Raw genomic sequence first — 19,594 nt, 5'->3', positions numbered from 1 at the left:
CATAAAGCCAAAATACATAACTCCGTAAATAGTTACCTACTTGATATAACCAAAGTAACATTTCAGAATTCCTCTATGCTGGAATCCGTGACACGGCGTTGGAATCTTAATAGAAATTTCACTGTTAGTTAGTTTAAGAGCCTAACTAAATCGACAGTCTTCATCACGCTGACACTAAGTTAGATAGTTTAGTTTCAAAGTCTGGAGGTTAATTATAACATTATCTTCATCATTTGCAAACAGTGTTACGTTTATGGGTAGAATGTGTATTACTTTATTCGTGATCATTGTTTGTGACATTTTAAATTTTAAAACAAGCAAGTACGTCATGTGGTGAAATGTTATTCTGATTTCCCTGAACATTCATATTGCCGTAAGAGGCTTGAGTAGGGTGCAGATTTTTTTTAAAGTAATATTACAAATTTAATACAAAGATTGCGTGGTTTTATTTTAAACTCCTAGTGATCTGGCCGATAACACTTTGCAATAGTAAAACTGAACTTTACAGTTTTCTGTGAAATAGCCGGTCGACTTCGACTAGTATCCTCGAAGGTGTTGGCAGATGCGCAACTTTCCGCAATGTGCATTTCATTCCATGATGAAATAGGGGGCGAGCCCTTCACCATATTGGGCAACAAATTCCGAGCTGGTACTGACTATAAAAAAAACAATATTACTTTACCAGACCCAGGGATGGAACTCAAGACCTCAGCTCTTAGTCGTACCGTAATAATACCACCATCGAGGCTGTAAAAATATATATTACCTTTTAATAAAATTATTTTCCAGTAGTCCACTTTGCATTAGAATTTAATAAGCGTTGAACCTGTTTCATATCTAATACTGAAGCAGAAGTTAAAGATAATTGTCCGTCCGTTGCATGTATATCTAATAACCACACCGACAAAGTTCATAGTAATTTATTTTTAAATTTTTAATTACAATTCCAGGGGAAACGTATTCATAGGGAGTTGCTATTTCCGGAGCCAATTCGAGCATTTGACCAGGACATAGGCGTACAGGCTGCAGTACGGTACGAGCTTTTATCAGGGAACGAAAGAAGACTTTTGCTTTAGATTCTCATAATGGATCTTTATTTTAGGAGAAAGAGATAGATCTTGAAGCCGAGACCGGATTACCGGGTGAGATTTTATTCAAATCCTATTTACTTGACAAAATTTACATATTTCTATATTAATATACCACAAATTGGTGAACTATGTTTTATAAAGATCTATTCTTCTTCGTTAATTATATTGTATGTTTAGAGAATATGAGATCTCAGATGCCAGATAAAAGTAAAAATTCAATCTATTTTATTCGTAGGAAACACGTTCGTACTACAAATTCAAGCATCACAAGTGGACAATCCGTTGAAGGCTGCTCAAGCGAGGGTTGAGATTAAAATACTAGACCTTAACGACAACCTGCCCGAATTTGAAGTGGACTTTTACAACATCAGCATAGTGGAGAATCTGCCAAATGGTTTGTTAAATACTTTAATCACCACTTTGATCTAACGTTGAAGGTTTATAAATCCAAATATTTTTGAACGGAAATAAATTGGTTATTTTGTACTACGTGTGTTTATCTGGGTAGGTATTATAGGACTGAACATCTGTGTTATGTTGTGAAATTCCAAAATATAGCGTATTTCGTAAGCCACAAATCACATCAACACAAATCCTGACCGGTGTTGCTTCTACAATAATATACCTATCTACTTTTGTGGCGTAGTTGTAATGCGTACGCGGTACGAGTATGACTAGCGCGTTATGGTCCTGGGTTCGGTTGGACCCAAAATAAGTATGACTGGGTTTTCCATCTTAAAAATTTCTCACTTACAGCCCAGAGTTAGAAAGTGGACGATGTGATGCCCCGAATGGGACTAAACAGTCGTGCGCCTGACTGCTTTCCGGTAATGTCGAATTTCTGTCTGATTTGACCATGAGAACGGAGGAATAGAGAGTGTCTCTGTGTATTACGCACACACTTGTGCACTACAGTATTATATCCTGTGTACCTGGCTTCGTTGAGATTGGCCGCCGTGGCCGAAATTCGGCTACGTGGGATCAAATATACGTTGAGATAAATTATCTGCTCGTTCTCACATCTATCTCTGTAACTTCCACGTAATAAATCATTAGAGATTCTCTAATGCATAGAAGTTACATAAAATAGATGAAGGTGGGAAAAAGAACCTTGATGGAAGTAACTCGATAACCGGGCAACTAATTAAATTGAAAATGTCGAAGAGTTATTAATTTTATATCACGCCTTGACATATAACACGGTCAGTGAGATCTATTATGTGAATCATTATTGAAAATATTGGTTTCAAAACACGTAGAATTAAACAAAAAATACTTATCATCTCAATTTTCATACACGTAGATCTATAAGCAAAAATTAAAGTAATCAGACATTACCAATGGTTACAGAATGAATTGGCCATTAAAATATATTATCTTTAAATAGCTATTTCTAAATAAGAACAACAAAAATTTACTAAGAAATGTCGAGGCATACTATAAAGTATGTCTTGCCTATCGAAGGAAAATGCATAGATTTATGTTTACGAAATGAAGACTTAATTATATGGGTTTGGCATCTTTTAGGTTTCAGCGTTCTTCAAGTAATGGCGACAGATAAAGACCAAGGCGAAAATGGAGAGTTCACTTATCAACTCAATGATCAAGAAGGCGCTTTCTCTATAGATCCTAGAACGGGTTGGCTAACTGTTAGAAATCAGGTATATTTTAAATTATTATAACAAATTCTAAATCGAATAATTATAATTGAAATAATATTTGCAAAATATGCGTTCGGGTTTTGATCTATCTTTCCACCATTGTTAAATATTTTTTAAATAAGAAATTATTATGATCTACTTACACTTAACAATTAACTTTTTTTAAGATTTTATTACTTTTCAGTCAGTCTTAGACAGAGAAGTCCACTCATCAATAAGAATGAAAGTATTCGCGAAAGAGAAAAATCCAAGCATAGTTGGAACCTTTTTAGATAAGCAGCGAGTCGCAAAATGGCGTCGGCAACCCACTACAACTAGAACACCAGTATCAAAGAACAAAACAACATACGTATTCCCAGACAAACTTGGTCCTAAAAAAGAAAACATAGAATATCTTGAAGATGAACTCATGTCTTATGTTAAAGTCGAAGTAACGTTACTAGATGCCAATGACAACAATCCAACATTCGTGCCGAGTAACTTATACGAATTTACAATAAAATCAAATGCTAAGGTTGGGTCTTTTATTGGTAAAGTGAAGGCTGTTGATCCTGATTTGGGAGGAATGGTATGGTGCTGTATGATTTACAAAGAACTAGTAATTTGACTATTACGTCGCCTTCCAAGTAGATGCTGAGAGTGGCACTGTCAGTGTGGCTGAGTCTCCTATTGTTGAAGGAGACATGCGCTATTTGTAGAAGCTTCGGATCAACCAGCTAATCCTAGTGAAAGGAGATATTCTTTGGCAGTTGTCACAATTGATGTTACGAGAGCAACAAAAGGTATTACAATTATTGTTTACAATATTTCTTCCAAGATTGCTCCAATTTTACTGAATTTCTTTTGACTAAAAAGAGCTCCCTAATGGCGAACAAACGTCAAGGCATAATGAGGAAGCTGAGCCATCATTCTGTTTGACATTGTGTTAACCGTAGAATCTCCTCAAATTAATGAATAAACGGAAAACGAAAGTAACATTTTAATGAGATAAAATAAAAAAAACATGTTCATATTTGTAACTTTCATTGGTTTTAAACTATTATTATTTCCAGGTAACAAACCAGACAGACCTGACTTCATTGGAGCTCCATACGAGTTCTGGGTTGGGTTCAAATGTTGGCATTGGTACTAGCGTTGGTCAAATTCGTGTCAGTGATGCACTCGATAGAAGTGAGATATCATATGACTTGCTACATGGATATGAAGAAGGAGGTATGTATATTGTGTATACGCAAAACAAGAATTTTTTATCAATAAAAAAATTCTAAAAGTGGTAATTACCGAACATATTTTCCACCGACTGTATAAATAACCTTGATACACATACTGCAACTAACATGTAAAATTTCAAACTAAAATCGCCCACACTTCAATAAGCCCACTGATCACACAATGCGTGGATACAAAAATATGACCCACAAAAAGAATATTAGATAAACTAAAGCGTGCGTGATCTGAATCAAATGGATATAAGGATACTTAATATTCGATCTCCGGATATTTTCAATGATCCAGATATCAAATACAAAATGTGGGACATCCAATATGAAACTAACAGACACCCATTTAGCATCGCAGTTTCAATCCGTACTTGCCGGGCCAGCTGATCGAATGACGTAAAAATATTCCGGTTTAACGCCCCGCAGTGCGCCGCGTCGTCGCGACCGCGACCCGCCCGTTTGCCATGACGAGGAAGTTCCTTGCGATGGTACTTATAAATGTAATTTTGATGAAGTATTCGATTAATAATTAATTTCTATAATTTATTTATTGGGTGTGTGAATGCTATGTTTATCTTATTTATCGCGATAATGTTATGAATTGACGTCATATTGCGAGATCTTAATAAAATATCTTCAAACATTCCATTTTGTTTCAGAGGAGCTCATTCTCCAATAGTATTCCATGTTAAAGAAAATATAGCAGGAGCGACTGTAGGACAAATATTCCAACTAAACATAAGTTCTATATCAAACAACAGTTCCAGTAATATCAGATTTTTAATAGCCAACCAGCAGGACGTGACGGATGATATTGCTATAGGTATAGATATGTCTTTGTTGAAAGAACTTTACTAATATTAATTAATACCAATTGCAAATTTTCTATACAAATAAATCAATTTTCTAGTATTATTAATCAAAACCGAAGCTATCATACGTTTTTGAACTATAATATTACGTAAATTTAAAAATACATCAATATTTTTTTTAGGCCAAGACGGTACGATCTATGCCCAAAAACCTTTAGACAGAGAAACTAGAGACACATATAGAATGACAGTAATAGCGGAATTCAACAAGGGTGCCATATCCGGCGCTGGCATTTACCAAGTTACAATTTATGTTGATGATGATAATGATAACCCGCCAGTATTCGACTCCACTGCGTATGAAGGATTTATTAAAGAAAACTCGAAAAGAGGGACACAAGTTGATATGACAAATAAAATAATAGCTAAAGATGCAGATGAAGGACAAAACGCTTTATTTGCATATACAATAATTGGAGAAGGTCGAGAATTATTTGAAGTAGATGAGAATACTGGTGTTGTTACGTTTGTTGGCGATAATTTAGATCGAGAAGAAAAAAGTACATACGTACTTAAAATAGTAGCTAGGGATAGAGGAGGTTTGAGTTCTGAAGCACAACTTACTATAACTATAGTCGATGAAAATGATAACGTGCCGAAATTTAATGAAATCATTATTCCTCTGGGTGAAAATGTAGAATTAATTGAAGCCGATGAAAACAATTATGTGAAAATATACCACGAGAAAAATCCGAATGAGACATCTGGTGAAGCTAAAGCTAAAGCTTACCCAAAAATAAGTTTGCTTTAGACGTGGAAAATCTAGGTCCATTATTTATGGTTCCCGAAAATGTTGCCATAGGATCTACTATATTGAAACTTAACGCTATTGATAAAGATAGTGGTGTGAATGGCCAGCTAAGATACGATTTTGTATCTGAAGTTTACACCCCACCAAACGCTTTGCCATCAAATGCTGTTTTAGAAAAGAAATACTTTGTAATAAATGAAAGACACGGTAATGTGATTGTAGCAAGGTCATTGCCCCCAGAATCGGAGTTTAGACTTAATATAACGGTTTTAGATGGAGGAGATCTAAGTGATAATATATCGATACGAGTTTACGTAAAAGATGTTAACGATCACTTCCCTATGTTCAAAAAATCATGGTATAATTTCAATGTCGAGGAGGCACAGTATACCAGAAGAGTTCTAGGAAAGGTCGATGCCACAGACGCTGATTTTGGTCAAAACGCAAATTTAACTTACTTTTTGCAACCCACTAGTGAAGATTTGCCTTTCGAGATATCTCCTTTAAGTGGAGTCCTTAGTGTTAACGGAGAATTAGATAGAGAAAAGGAGGATAAATATATTTTTACCGTCGTGGCCAGAGATAATGGTCAAGAGAAGAAATTGTCATCTTCTGTCAGCGTAGAAGTTCAGGTCTTAGACATAAACGACAATGCTCCAAAATTCTTTGGTTTTGATGAAATTCTCGAATGGAAACATCCAGAAGCTGATGAGCTATCCAATCACAACTTTGAATCAGTCATGATGATACCGGTATATAAAGCAACTTTGGAAGAAAATGCGCCAATTGGCACGACTGTTACTAGAGTATACGCAAACGATTCTGACTTTTGTTGGTAATGGCAATGGATTGATTTTATACAGTCTTCCTCAAAGGAAAAACCAAATAAATCTTTCGCTATTGACTCTAAGGAGGGTATAATCACTACTACCGGACGTTTAGATTATGAAACTCAGACAGTACACAATGTTACAATAGTAGCATCAGATTTAGGATCACCCAGTTTGAGCTCAACAGCTATATTAATGTTGACAGTCACTGATGTGCCAGATGAACAAGAAGTTTCTGACAAACCAGTATTCATATCCCGGTACTACGAATTGGAGATTGAAGAAAACGTCAATACACCTGTAGAACTAGTAACATTGAATTTGACAGAATATTACGAGAATTTCAAAATGAAATATTACATATTCAATGATAATGATCCTGACATAAAAAGAACGTTTGTAATAGATCCGAGAAACGGTACGTTATATTTAGTAAGAAGCCCAGATAGGGAGGTGAGGGACGTGTATGAAGTCGTAGTACGTGCTGAGCGGCAAAAGATTCAGCCCCGCAGAACTTCCCCATATGATATATCCGGTAGCTGATGATGTTTTGGAAGGAATGACGAAGTATGACGTCAAGATCATTGTAAGGATTAAGGATATAAATGACAATGCGCCCAAATTCACAAATGGCAACCGTCCGTTAGTGACCGCTATACCCACCACTGCGCCATTTGGGTATCAAGTTATGCAGTTAGTGGTAAGTTAGGTATATGTATATGCTTTGTAATAAATTGGGAATATTTTATTTCATTTTACTAATACTATACATGTGAAAGTTTGTCAGATTTAGATGGACACACAGAGAGGCTCTGCCATTATTTTGATTTTATGTCACATCTTTTATAGATTTTTTTTTTTTACACAGACGGCTCCGATTTTCCAAAAGTGGCGCTTTGAACTATTATAGTGATTTAGGGACTTTTGTAGCGCGAAAGGCTTTACGCAGACGAAGCCGCGAGCAACACCTAGTTGAATATTAAACCTATTTTTATATTCTACAGGCTACAGACGCAGACATTGGTATCAACGCAGACATCCGCTATCAGATTATCAACGAGCAAGCTCCACGTTTTGCTATAGACCCGGTGTCAGGGCAGGTGAGAGTGGTGTCGGCGCTAGCCAGAGACGCTGGGAGAGTTTTCGGATTTGATGTTAAAGCGACAGATAAAAAAGGCGCTGATGACGGCAAATCAGCTATTGCGAATGTTTTTGTAAGTATACTTTAACTATGATCAAGCAGATTTGGTAGTAGTAGGCAGAGAAAACTAAATATCTAAAACATTTGTGCTTAGTATTCCTTAATCATAAATTTAATTAAACAAACTTTTTTCCTGAAAATTAAACATTTTTAAATTACTCGAAATAGCAATCCATTAAGCGTACCATCCTAGAACCAGAAAACTAAGTATTATAATATCAAACCACTTTTCAATTATATCAATTGTTTTCGGTGTAACAGACAATATAGAACAAAGGAATTATTAAGTTACTTTTGTATTTAATTTACCTTTGAAAATAGACATGTCATAGCAATTAATTTTTAAATTCCTCAGGTTTATGTACTAGACGAAAACAAGCAACTGGTTCTAGTTGTGGGAGCGAAACCAATGGAAGTTGAAAGGGAAATAGAAAATATCACTCGTTCGCTTTCTGGTATGACTGGGTTCGACATCAGGGTGAGAAGACTGGAGGCTAACACAAAAGCTACCATGGATGGTCAAGCGTGAGTAACTAAATAAAAAGAATATAAACGTGAGCTAGATGTCCTCGTATGAAAATGTACTGTACTCTTATGTACAGTTATGTATGTAGACTAGTAACTAAAATAACCTAATCAAGGCGCTACTCCTAAAACGGCGCTAAGCGTATTTTTAAAAGCTATCCATTTATATTTTAAAACATATTGCATAAGAAATAAACATTATATTTCTTCAATGTGTTGTTTTTGGTTGTTTTAATTTTTTATCAAGTGGAAATTGTTTCATAATGAATTTTCACCAAAATAGTTATATCCTTGTATCTTCTTGTATACTATTAGATAAATTATAATTTAATATGGAATATCTTGGTAGTCTAATATAACAAATAGACCCAAAAATGATTTTTTAAACAAATTATTCGTTAATCTTTGCATATTCCCGGCCCTAACTCGTACGCCGCAAATATAGGGAACGAATGCTCACGACCATTGGCTTAGTGGAAGGTCTTACTGAATTATAACAATATGTGGCGCAGCAATGATGATTCCAAAATAAGAATCGATCGATAGATTAGTCGATCTTCTTACCAGGATAATATATTTTTGTATAAACGCGTGTATTATATTATTTGGAATTAAGGCATTAGGCACTAGTTCAATAAAATCAAATGGAATAAAATACATTAGTCACCATGTTAGAAGCTCGAGTCTTTTCTTGATAAACAATGTGATTTATAAATAACCATTTCTATATAACAAAGCGGACTCCATACATTCCTTTTTATTGATAGCATTTAATTATACACACATTGCTCTTTATATGGAATCAAAATAAACAAAATCACGTTCTCATCATCCTTACTTCCCAAGGCCCCGCAAATTAATTTAAATTTATTAACATTATTACCCTAACAAGAGTTACATCCAATGTGATAGTTATTGTCATACAATTCAAACATTAATATATAATTATAATTTATAGAGCCAATAAATTACATAGTGTTTTTCTAGTTACTCATACATTCCTCTAAAAATTATAATAAAATGAGTTCCATCACAAAATTTGACAGGGGACGCTATCAATCAATAGGTTTTAAAACACATTTGTTGTTTCAGAACTGATATGTACATATATGCAGTGGATCCTCTATCGAACGCTATTATTGATATGGATGAGTTGCAAAGGTAAGTGTTTATAAATGAATCTTAACAGAGTATGAGATCAGAGCAAACTTTAAACATCAAAAAAGTAATTTGTTCATAACCTTTTCCCATACTTTTATTAATATTCCCATGATGGACATAGGCTAACATACCACCATGTCTGGTGGAAGAAAGACACAAAGCAAAATATGGTCCTAAATTCCGTATTCAAAACCTTCCAATTACTAAAAGTACTTTCTTTTCGCGGGCGAAATCGCGCTATCGCTATTATCACTTGGGGGTAAGTGGAATGCTTATGTTGATTTCACCGGTCCTAGGGCCCAATATCAACACTCAGAAGTATACCTCGGAAGTGCACGTCATCTCAGTAGCCGAGCGAGCGTTAACCCAGTCCCTAACCCTTGTATACTTATACCAACACCGGCATACGAACTAAAACCCGCGACCTGACCTTCTTCGGCGCATACGGGAAAGTCCATCTTGTTGCAATAAGATAGCTGCTCAGAACCTTCCCTACACCTACTCTGCCATGCTAAGCACAAAAGCAGTATGTCAGGGAAATCTTATTTCGAGATAAGCAAGTTTTGTAAATATAGTTTTGTATGTAAAACTGAGATAAAGAAACTCTTTTAAGGTTTTTTCTGAACAAGCTCTAAACAAGATATTGTTATTTGGATAAATTCATTTGATGGGTATTTCTTTAAGCTATCTGACGACATAGAAATCAAGATTTTGTTTTTTTTTTTGAGATACCGCTTTTGATCAGTAACTAAAAATACTAAAATACTAAATCAAGCAGATTTGGTAGTAGTAGGCAGAGAAAAATAAATATCTACAACATTTGTGCTTAGTATTCCTTAATCATAAATTTAATTAAACAAACTGTTTTCCTGAAAATTAAACATTTTTAAATTACTCGAAATAGCAATCCATTAAGCGTACCATCCTAGAACCAGAAAACTAAGTATTATAATATCAAACCACTTTTCAATTATATCAATTGTTTATAGCTATATTACTAGATGTTTTAAATGCTTTTGCGTGCATGCAATATTGTGAAATCCATTACGGCATCACTTATGTTTATCGTGCCAACTAGTTAAGAATTATTAATGAACAAAAAATACATAATTTTATTAGGAACTAGCGAATCACTTATGTTATAATTTATAGCTATATAAATATTACATCCAAATTGCACCACATGGGGTCTATCGAAGAAATCTCAACCAACGACCTTTGATCGTTTACTTTTTATCACAACACAATTGCACCATAGATGTTAATACGTCTAGAGTATTCAATTTGGTTCGAATTGTCTATTTCATGAATTTATTTACCCTTAGATCGTTATTGAAACGAGAGGCAGACCTCAGGCACGATCTCGCCGGATTTCGAGTTTTGGAAGTTGGAGACACTACCATGGTCCAAGCCAGAAGTGGAAACAGAATGCTGACTACCATGGAAATAAGTGTGGTAGCACTCGGTTGTATAGTGTTTGTCGGTGCCTGCACAACTGCTGTTTGCATTCTCTGCGTCAGAAGAAGTAGAAGGTATGTATAATATGTTTTAGTGAGCAGTCATGTCATTGTACTTAAGATCGTAGCACCGGTGATAGTGGAAAATCACGCGTTGATTATGGTAAAGTAGATTTAGTTTATTTAGAAACACGGATTTAAAATAAAATAGATGTTGATTTAGCCATCGTTCAAAGTAAGAATATTGAAACAAGATATTAGATCGGTTTTATTGCTATAACGGTAATAATACAATATAATATATTAAAACCAAGTTGTTTAACAGTAAACAAACTATGTTACGCAACACATCCAATGTGAAGTTACATAATAAACTATATTTTTTGTGGTTTTATAAAAATAGACGTAACCTTTAAAGAAGATCGACGTCCAATGTGAAGTGTTACAACTGGCTTGATTATAAATATTATCTAAAGGGGAAAAATAATACCGGCATCAAAAAAAACATCGCAATGAATGCTAATTCATTTCAAAGGTCATAAAACAAAACTTTTGACTTGTGAAAAGTTAAGATCAGGATAAAGGAATCTGTTGAAACGGATTAATCCATTTTCACTGAAGAAATTATTTTTTTGATTAATGAAACCCTTGTGAGAGTATTAAAGTTAGAAGTTTAGTCGATATCGGACAGCTTTTCCATTCTTTTTTAAGATTTACATTACAATTTATATTGTTATGTACGTTTAATATTTCTTTGTCGTTATAACAGTGGAAGGAAACAAGGTTTGCAAGAAGACACAAGAATTCAGATTTAATAATATAGGGGTGATTGGTTATAAGTTATAATTAATCGATGTGAAAATAGACCAAAGATATAAATATTATTTGGTAATACCTATTAAATTTATGAATGACAACATTATTATACCGACATCTAACGTTTATTTAATAGAGGAGCATGAAAGAAATCTTTATTTAAAAAAATAATAAACAATTCGTGGAATTATAAATATCTGTTTCATTGAATTGATTTGTGTTCCTATATGTATAGTTCGCTCATAATTAATTTGATTTGAATTAATTCACGGAAATCGTTAATAAAATAGAACAGATTTTTATGTTTTAGAATCGTTGCTGTTTAGCCAATAATGATTTGTAGCAAAAACATCATATTGCATAATATTAACACAGTCAATAATTTCAAAACATGACCGACCGTTACAAATTAAATGAAGTCGTTTTGTTGATGTTTTTAAGAAGCCGATTACCGAATAATCCTTGAATGATTAGGACGCTGCATGTATCAATGTACAGTATTTTCGTCCCGCCACTATTGAACTTCAATGTGGAATCATCGCAACACGTGTTCGAGCATGTTGCAGAATGGATATTTTTTTGTTTTACGACCGTCGCCTACATCAACCACCTCCAGGACATCTGATCCCGGACAAACCTTGTATAGTCAAATAATGAGAACAACTTCAAAACTATTAGGCTTGTTCGAATTATATAAATAGAATATTTGATTCATTTCAGTTAACTTGCAGTACTAGAATTTTGTTTTCGAATTTGCAATTATTTTCATAACCTATGACGTGTACTATTTGTTATATTATTGTCTTCATTGTTTATCGTAGTTAATGTTGTTACAAGCATGTCAATGCAACTTGGTATTTCTTGGTGTTCACTTTCAGACCTCATCACCATCACCAAAGAAAGCACGTCTCGCGATATCTCACATGAAGACGACACGCCCTGTCCCAAAGCTTGTATTTATTTTAGTTTATGAAAATAAACTTAGTTGGTAGACGTTATGGTTGTTTTTTGAAACCTTTGTATAGGTTAGGTAGTTGCTTCACTGTCTTTTTAGCACAGCTTCTTCCTTTAGCACCGTTTTTCTTACTTCTCTTGTAAATAGTAGTCTCATTATTACACCAAAGTAAATGTGAAAATAAAAGGGTTAATTATTTCTCCAACCTTTAAAATACAAATAGTTTTCTACGATTTATTATAAAAAACCTTATTCTATATAACTTTAGAATTGAAAATTAAGATATTTTATTATACTCTACGAGCCCAGCATTAGAATAATTTATAATTAAGTTAATTTTAAGTTTTTAGATATGGACGCCCATTTAAAGTTAAGGTAAAATATACTTAATTGTGGAAGTTTAATTGCCGTGCAAAAAATAAAAGTTTTATCTAAATAATAAATGAAATAAGAGATGCTCATACAAGTGACACATAACTATTCTCTACAAATACACTGCTGTTACATTTGTTACAAGAATATTTCGTTCTATTGTATAGCTTTACAACGAATTCATCTTGTTTGGGTTTACGCAATACAATATAGCAAAAAAAAATATTTAAAATAAATTGCATTTCTGAAGTTATGGATCCATAAATAGCGCATAAATAAATATTAATTTGCGACCACATTTGGCAAATTGTTTACGCCACTAATATCTCTTGATTGATTTCAAGTCCGATGATACATTTGTGTATACACTAGTTGCTTCAGATAGCTTTCTTTGTATTGCGAAGACCCAAAAACAGAACTCTGTACATTCTCCAAACTATTTCAAAACTTTATACATACAAATAACATTCTACCTTTTCTCTAACAGAAAACGACACAACCCCTACACCCAGCAACGTCTTAACGCTTTCTCAACTGAGCACCTTACTAAATACGGCGGCCTATTCCCCTCTGGTGGGAACCAGTGCCAAGAACTGAACCAGTCTTACAGCGAAGCGGATTCCTATATCGACGTGATCAGCCATAACACGAAAAAGGTCTGCCCGCACGGCAACACCGTCGAGGAGTTCGGGAAGGCTCACCAGAAATGTGTGAAGAACCAGTTCGGGGAATCAGACACGTTCACTCAAAAACACGAAAGGATGTGCATTAAGTTTAATCAGCGTCCTCTTCAGAAGAGGTGAGGGTTTGTTAGATGTTTCTGCTTTTACACTTATTACCTCGGCTCGGTTTCTGGTTAACTGCTTTATTTAGATGTGTATTTATTTCGACTTAAGTTGCTATCTTAATCATTTGATATTGGAAATATAATAATCAATGACGAAAATATCGAATATTAGTGATTAAAATATAAAGTATTCTCTATCTTATATTTCTCGTTGTGTAATTTATCACGCATTACTAACTATCTATTTATAACCTAGTTTTAGCTTTATGTTTGCTGAAATTCTTTTCTAACTTGTTGCTTCTACGTGCACTCAGAACTGTCTCTACAAATGCTTATCTTCAATTTAACTTAATACATTCTAAAGTTGTCACAACAAATACTGTACACGTGAATCTGTAAATTATTAACCCAAAATGACACACTAACAATTTCACAATAATCATCACTAACAGAACAACTTAAACAATATTCAAACTTACAATAAACAATTATCCACAGTTAACACTTGGCCGTTTTGTTCAATATTTTTTGAAAGGGTTAAAGGACCTTTTAACCAGGCCTTATTCACTTACTTCTAAATTTAAAGACTCTTATGGCTTCAGTTTACCTAAGTTGCGGAGTTAATTTTCTCTTAATAATTCAAGTATTATTAACAGATCTATAAAAAAAATCCTATTGCCTAGAAATGTAATGTTAAATTATTTAAACTCGTATATTACTAGGTATTGGTCTTGGCTTCATCACCCTCTGTGTTTCGTCCCATTATGTGATAGCGAGCGAGCCTATCGCCATACCGAGCTGAAATTCCAGCGTACGAGCTGCTATCGAGCAAAAAATGTCTATATCACTTCTGATGACCACATTAGGCAGACCTAATATCTTAAATACATCGCCACCTGATAATAATAGTAAAAACTTAATAAGAATTACGTGGTAAACATTCATAAAGCGGGTTTTATGATGTGACTCTAAAATTATATAGGTATTGCTATGTCGAAGTGACATTATATTAATTAATTACATGTATACTAATTAATAAATGCCATCTTCCAAATTATTATCATTTATGTAGGCATATCACGTTACATTTCGGTTATGTTTAATATTACGTAATAACATAAAATAAAGTTCCCACCATCGGTCTTTCTGTCTAAACGCGATAAACTCAAAAAATATTCCGCATATTTTTATACGGTTTTCACCAATGGGTGAAGCATTTCAAAAGAATTGTTTATGTATTTAATTCATTATTGTTTTGTGTGAATTGGTAGAATATTTCTACGACTATTTTTGGAGATGTCGGAAAAAATCAAACCAACAGGGACCTTATTCTCTATCCCGCACGTTATTTTAACAGTGCGTAACAAGCAACATAACACAACGCATTATGTTTAGGACTATAGAAATTTGACTTACAGAATACCATTCTACGCACATTTCTCGAAGATAACATGACACGGCCGCGTTACGCGTTTACACTATCATACAGAATAAGGGCCCTGAGAGCTTTAATTAAAAATGCTGCCTAATCCTTTTGATATTTAACTCTGGCAATTGTTTATCTTTTAAGGATAGCTTTACCCATTTTAATGTTATTGGATGTTCCAAAACATAAAAATGAACAAATCAAGTGGTGTAAAATTTTATAATATTCACAAGAATAGTATTTACTTACATTTTCTTTGCATTTAGAAATGTTTCATATTGTGATTTGTAAAAATAAATAAATTAAGTAGTCAATATTCAATACAAACAAATCTATAATTGAGAGAAAATAACCGAATAATTTAACTTGATTAACAACCAAATAATTGACAATCACCTAAAAAAGCATAATCTAGCCATTAATAATCGGTTCAAAACCATTATAACTCCGGATAGTCTCTTTTTTACATCCTGTGGCTCTTGCGTCGGTTTTGTGCTTTTAACTTTAGTTCGTAAACGTTTAATAACATGAGCGATGAACCGCACTGAGACAGATACTATGACAAAAAAATGTAGGTATCTATGTTCTGCTACAGGATCGAAGCCGAGGCGGGTCGCTTAAATACATATAATAAAAATATGATTAATGATTTCTTATGTTTACTCGAATTAGACATTGAAATAAAACTATTTTCTGAATTTCATCGTGGTTTTTATATGTTCTTCTGACGTTTCGAAGACTTTCTAGCCATCATGGTTACTGGGTGGACCTAAAACACAACACACACAACATCACGCATTTATCCTTGAAGGGGTATGCAGAGGCGCAACCATGGCACCCACTTTTCGCCAAGTGTGTTCCGGCTCCATGATATGATAGGGGCCTATCGCCATATCGGGCACAAATTCCAGACTCCGGGCTGATACTGAGCAGAAAAAACCAAATATCACTTTGTCACAATTCGAACACAGGACCTCAGAGCGCGGTCGTACCGTGCATGCAGTACAACTACGCCACATGGGCAGTCCAAAAAACCGCGATAAAATCCGAAAAATAGTTTCATTTAAAAAATATGATTACAAAAATTCTAATCACATCACTAATCATCCTAACAATACTTATATTAGTTACATAACATTTACATTACCATATTAACATTACCTAGGTAACACTAACATCACCAACATTGTTACCAACATGTATTTAACACAACGCATCCGAATAGGAAGGGGCAGGACACTTCGATAACATCAGTGAATTCCAGCGGCCAGGACTCTGGAATCGCGGAGGCGAGGTGCCCGTGTGGACACTCCAGCCTGCACACCTCGGAGGAGAGTAGCGGGTGAGTGTTTCAAGGAAAAAAATATAAAACGCAGTGGCGAAGGGTGAAGTTTTCCAAAAGGCAACTTGACAGAACTTATAGGTTGCATAAATGGGCAAATCGTTGTAATGATAATTATTTACATAAATTATGAAAGGGAGGCAGGAATCTAGTTATATGCAATCTTCGCCACTGATAAAGTCATAAATTTTGAAAATATTAATAATAGTAAATACTGCTTCTCGATTAACAACTATCTAAAAACGCTTTGGTATAACCTGGAACAGATAATAAAATTATCAGAAAATTGCGCTATTGAAGTTCACTATCCATCCAGATATCGAGGATGGAATCCCAGATAGGTTTTTTCAAAGAAGATATATTACATTATGAGCCGCGTTATAATCAGTGTTATGTCCCTTTCTTTATTGTCTAACAATTTGGGAGCAAGAGACATAATAAACAAATTACATATTATAATTTTTAATAGTATGTCAATCGCTATATAGCGTAACATATAAAGAATCTTTGCATTATTAGTACATGTATATTTTCTATTAATCTGTATCCGTGTTTTTATAATGAATTCGCTGAATGAATTCTTATGATCCATACGACAAATATAAAAATCTATGACAATTTTCACAAACTCAAAGACTGGGAGAAATCACGGCACGAAGAGTATTTTATCAATATGTCTTTGAAGTCTGTTATTAGTCATTTGAATGCTGTATTGAAATTTCTTTCCGCCTTATTGCGGAGCAGCTTAACGTCCAACGCAGACGATCCTATTTCATCGAACAATAACATTGACTTTTGTCTTCAATCCTTGTCAATTTTTGAAGAAACTACTTTAGTCACACCGACTTTGTATTCTAAACGACGCTTGAAATGCAATTATATCTAAGCGATAAAGATACCGAAAATGAATTATATAAATATTTTTAATCACCATTTATCTGTGTCATTTGATCTAGGTTTTATAGGTCTAGGACAATTTTAATAACATTAGACTATATCTTTATACAATAAAAAGTTGAATTGTTATGAATTATCATATTAAAATCAAAACTTTAAAGCACTCTACTCAAAAAAAATCTGTTGTCGCTTAGATATGATTGCCTTCAAGCGCCGATGTTCCTCCCTCTACAAATTCGGCAAGCGCTAGATACAAATCGTGATGTCGATCTGATATTTTGTGAGACTAGAACATGAATTAAAATGTGACGTCAATTATTTTTGACTTTGCATCCGATAAAATACGGCAGTCTGCCTTCGACGAAAAAATTTATAATACGAGAGATGAAGAGCACGCTCTTTGTGAATATGTAGTTATGAATTCATGTAGATATCACATTACGGTGAAGGGATGTCACGAGGCTATAAATCACCAGAGGATTTGTGTAAAGACATTTTTGCAGGGTCATTGTTAGAATTGGCTTCGTTTTTATACATTAGCGGTTTGGTGTTTTTGATAAGAGAAAATGATTTTAAGATTATTAATATAAGATAACGAAGTTAGAGTTGCCAAGGATAGACTAACTTGTCAGTCGTAATATACCATTCAGTGTTCTCAGCGAAACGTCAATGAGTATTCTTGGAGTCTTTTAAAACCATAATTTCAAAATAATCTTTTTATGTTCGACATATTGAGACCACTTTCTAAAAGCTAGGCTATTCTAGGAATTCTAAGACAATATAAAGGCCAACTAAATTAGATATTACAAATACCCAACCGATCAATACAATTAAAGATTAAATTTAAACTATATGACTTAGAACATTTGCCATAATGCCTAAGAAATGCAATCCATATTCGTATTTCAGATATTATTTTATGTCTAACAAAGGATTCCTTTGAAATATGATTTGCGAAAAAGACAAACATACACATCACTGAAATATTTCATTATTTTGAAAGCGTAAGATAAAGTACTGAAACGGAATCCCATTTCTCATGGCATTAGAATATATCGAGTTAGGGAGAAAAACGTTTTAGGAAATGGTGTTTGTCCTTGTTCAGTGACTACTATGTTTACAGTTGCAGTTACGAAGACTCACTGAAATCCAACCACAACCAGGAAATCCACAAGGTCTATCGCCAAGAGGAGCCTAGGTTCCTCAGACGAGCGTCCTTCGCCCATCAACAACCATTAGACAGACAGTTCCACTACCGAAGACAGTCTTTCTCAGAAAACATGCAGCGCCACTTCCCACCCTTCGAGAGGGTCGGATCCACCAACGGAATCACCAGGCAGATCTCCACCCCAAACGTTTCAAATCTCACACAATCATATTTCTTAAATAATAAGAGAAAAGAGGCAAGAAGAAAGGAGGCTTTGAACGAGCCAGTTGTCGATTATGATAATAGTGAAGAAGAGGATGTGTTTGATACTAGAGTGGATAGGAAAGCGAGTGCCAAACACAAGAGAGGGAAGTTTATGGAGTTCGGAGGTCAGCCTGCAGTGTTCGTGGCTACTCCCGCGACAGCAGACATGATGAGACGGCAAGGAAGCGAAAGACTCATGTTTGCCAGACCTTTATAGTAGTTGTACGATAATATGACATGATTTGATCAAACATTAAAGCCAATATTGAAAATGAAATGAATTTTATGAGAAAAATCTCTGAAATAGGATTAGAAGTCTTAATAATTCGTTAAATTAATTACGATAAATTAAATTCGAGAGATAGTTATTGGAATATAAATCAGATTTTTTGTATTTTGTTAGACGTTAAGGCGTAATTTATTTACATTGGAGATTTAAATCAAAAGCCAGACGACAAATTTAATTGTAATTTTAATTTTGTAAAAAATGTATTTATGTAAGAATGTATATTGTAAATATATCGTTGAAATTGATCTTGCCTATAATGAGCTTTATTTGGTCGTAATGTCCAAAGACATGGGTGATTTTTCAGTTAAGTGCCATTTGGGTTGTGTCTTCAGCGGAAGGCTGTATGGTAATGTAACCACCTTTAAAGTTATGCTTGTGTAAAAATGCATCGAACTTTTGAAATTTTTGTAAATACTCCTTAGGTTGTTAAGAAATAAATATAGTTGTTTTTATAACTTTGTTTTATTTACGGAAGCTATAAACATTAAGTCGAATCATTCCTGATACATACATAATACGTGTACTCCTGC

The 19,594-nt window shown here is 34.1% G+C and overlaps 1 protein-coding gene and 1 pseudogene across 1 annotated transcript; both read left to right on the top strand.

The window, feature by feature from the left end:
- Window positions 1-579: 579 nt before the first annotated feature.
- LOC119190084 (cadherin-89D-like) lies at window positions 580-3,359 on the top strand. Its single transcript, XM_037441137.1, has 6 exons — window positions 580-726; window positions 951-1,028; window positions 1,103-1,142; window positions 1,327-1,485; window positions 2,619-2,752; window positions 2,937-3,359. Exons 1-6 carry the CDS (start codon window positions 580-582, stop codon window positions 3,357-3,359), a joined length of 981 nt encoding a protein of 326 aa, XP_037297034.1.
- A 506-nt stretch (window positions 3,360-3,865) lies between these two features.
- On the top strand, window positions 3,866-19,351 carry LOC119190083 (annotated as a pseudogene).
- The last annotated feature ends 243 nt before the right edge of the window (window positions 19,352-19,594 follow it).

This window comes from Manduca sexta, chromosome 21 (genome assembly GCF_014839805.1).
Source record: "Manduca sexta isolate Smith_Timp_Sample1 chromosome 21, JHU_Msex_v1.0, whole genome shotgun sequence".
Taxonomy (NCBI): domain Eukaryota; kingdom Metazoa; phylum Arthropoda; class Insecta; order Lepidoptera; family Sphingidae; genus Manduca; species Manduca sexta.
The sequence above is the reverse complement of the archived record's forward strand: the minus strand, read 5'-3'. Positions and strand labels throughout refer to the sequence as shown.

Bases quoted from the DNA above. Each gene is read 5' to 3' on its own strand.
- LOC119190084 (XM_037441137.1), top strand. From the start codon at position 580: ATGTGCATTTCATTCCATGATGAAATAGGGGGCGAGCCCTTCACCATA. The intron at 727-950 runs GTAATAATACCA...TTACAATTCCAG, and splicing joins CCTCAGCTCTTAGTCGTACC to GGGAAACGTATTCATAGGGA. The intron at 1,029-1,102 runs GTACGGTACGAG...TCTTTATTTTAG, and splicing joins ACATAGGCGTACAGGCTGCA to GAGAAAGAGATAGATCTTGA.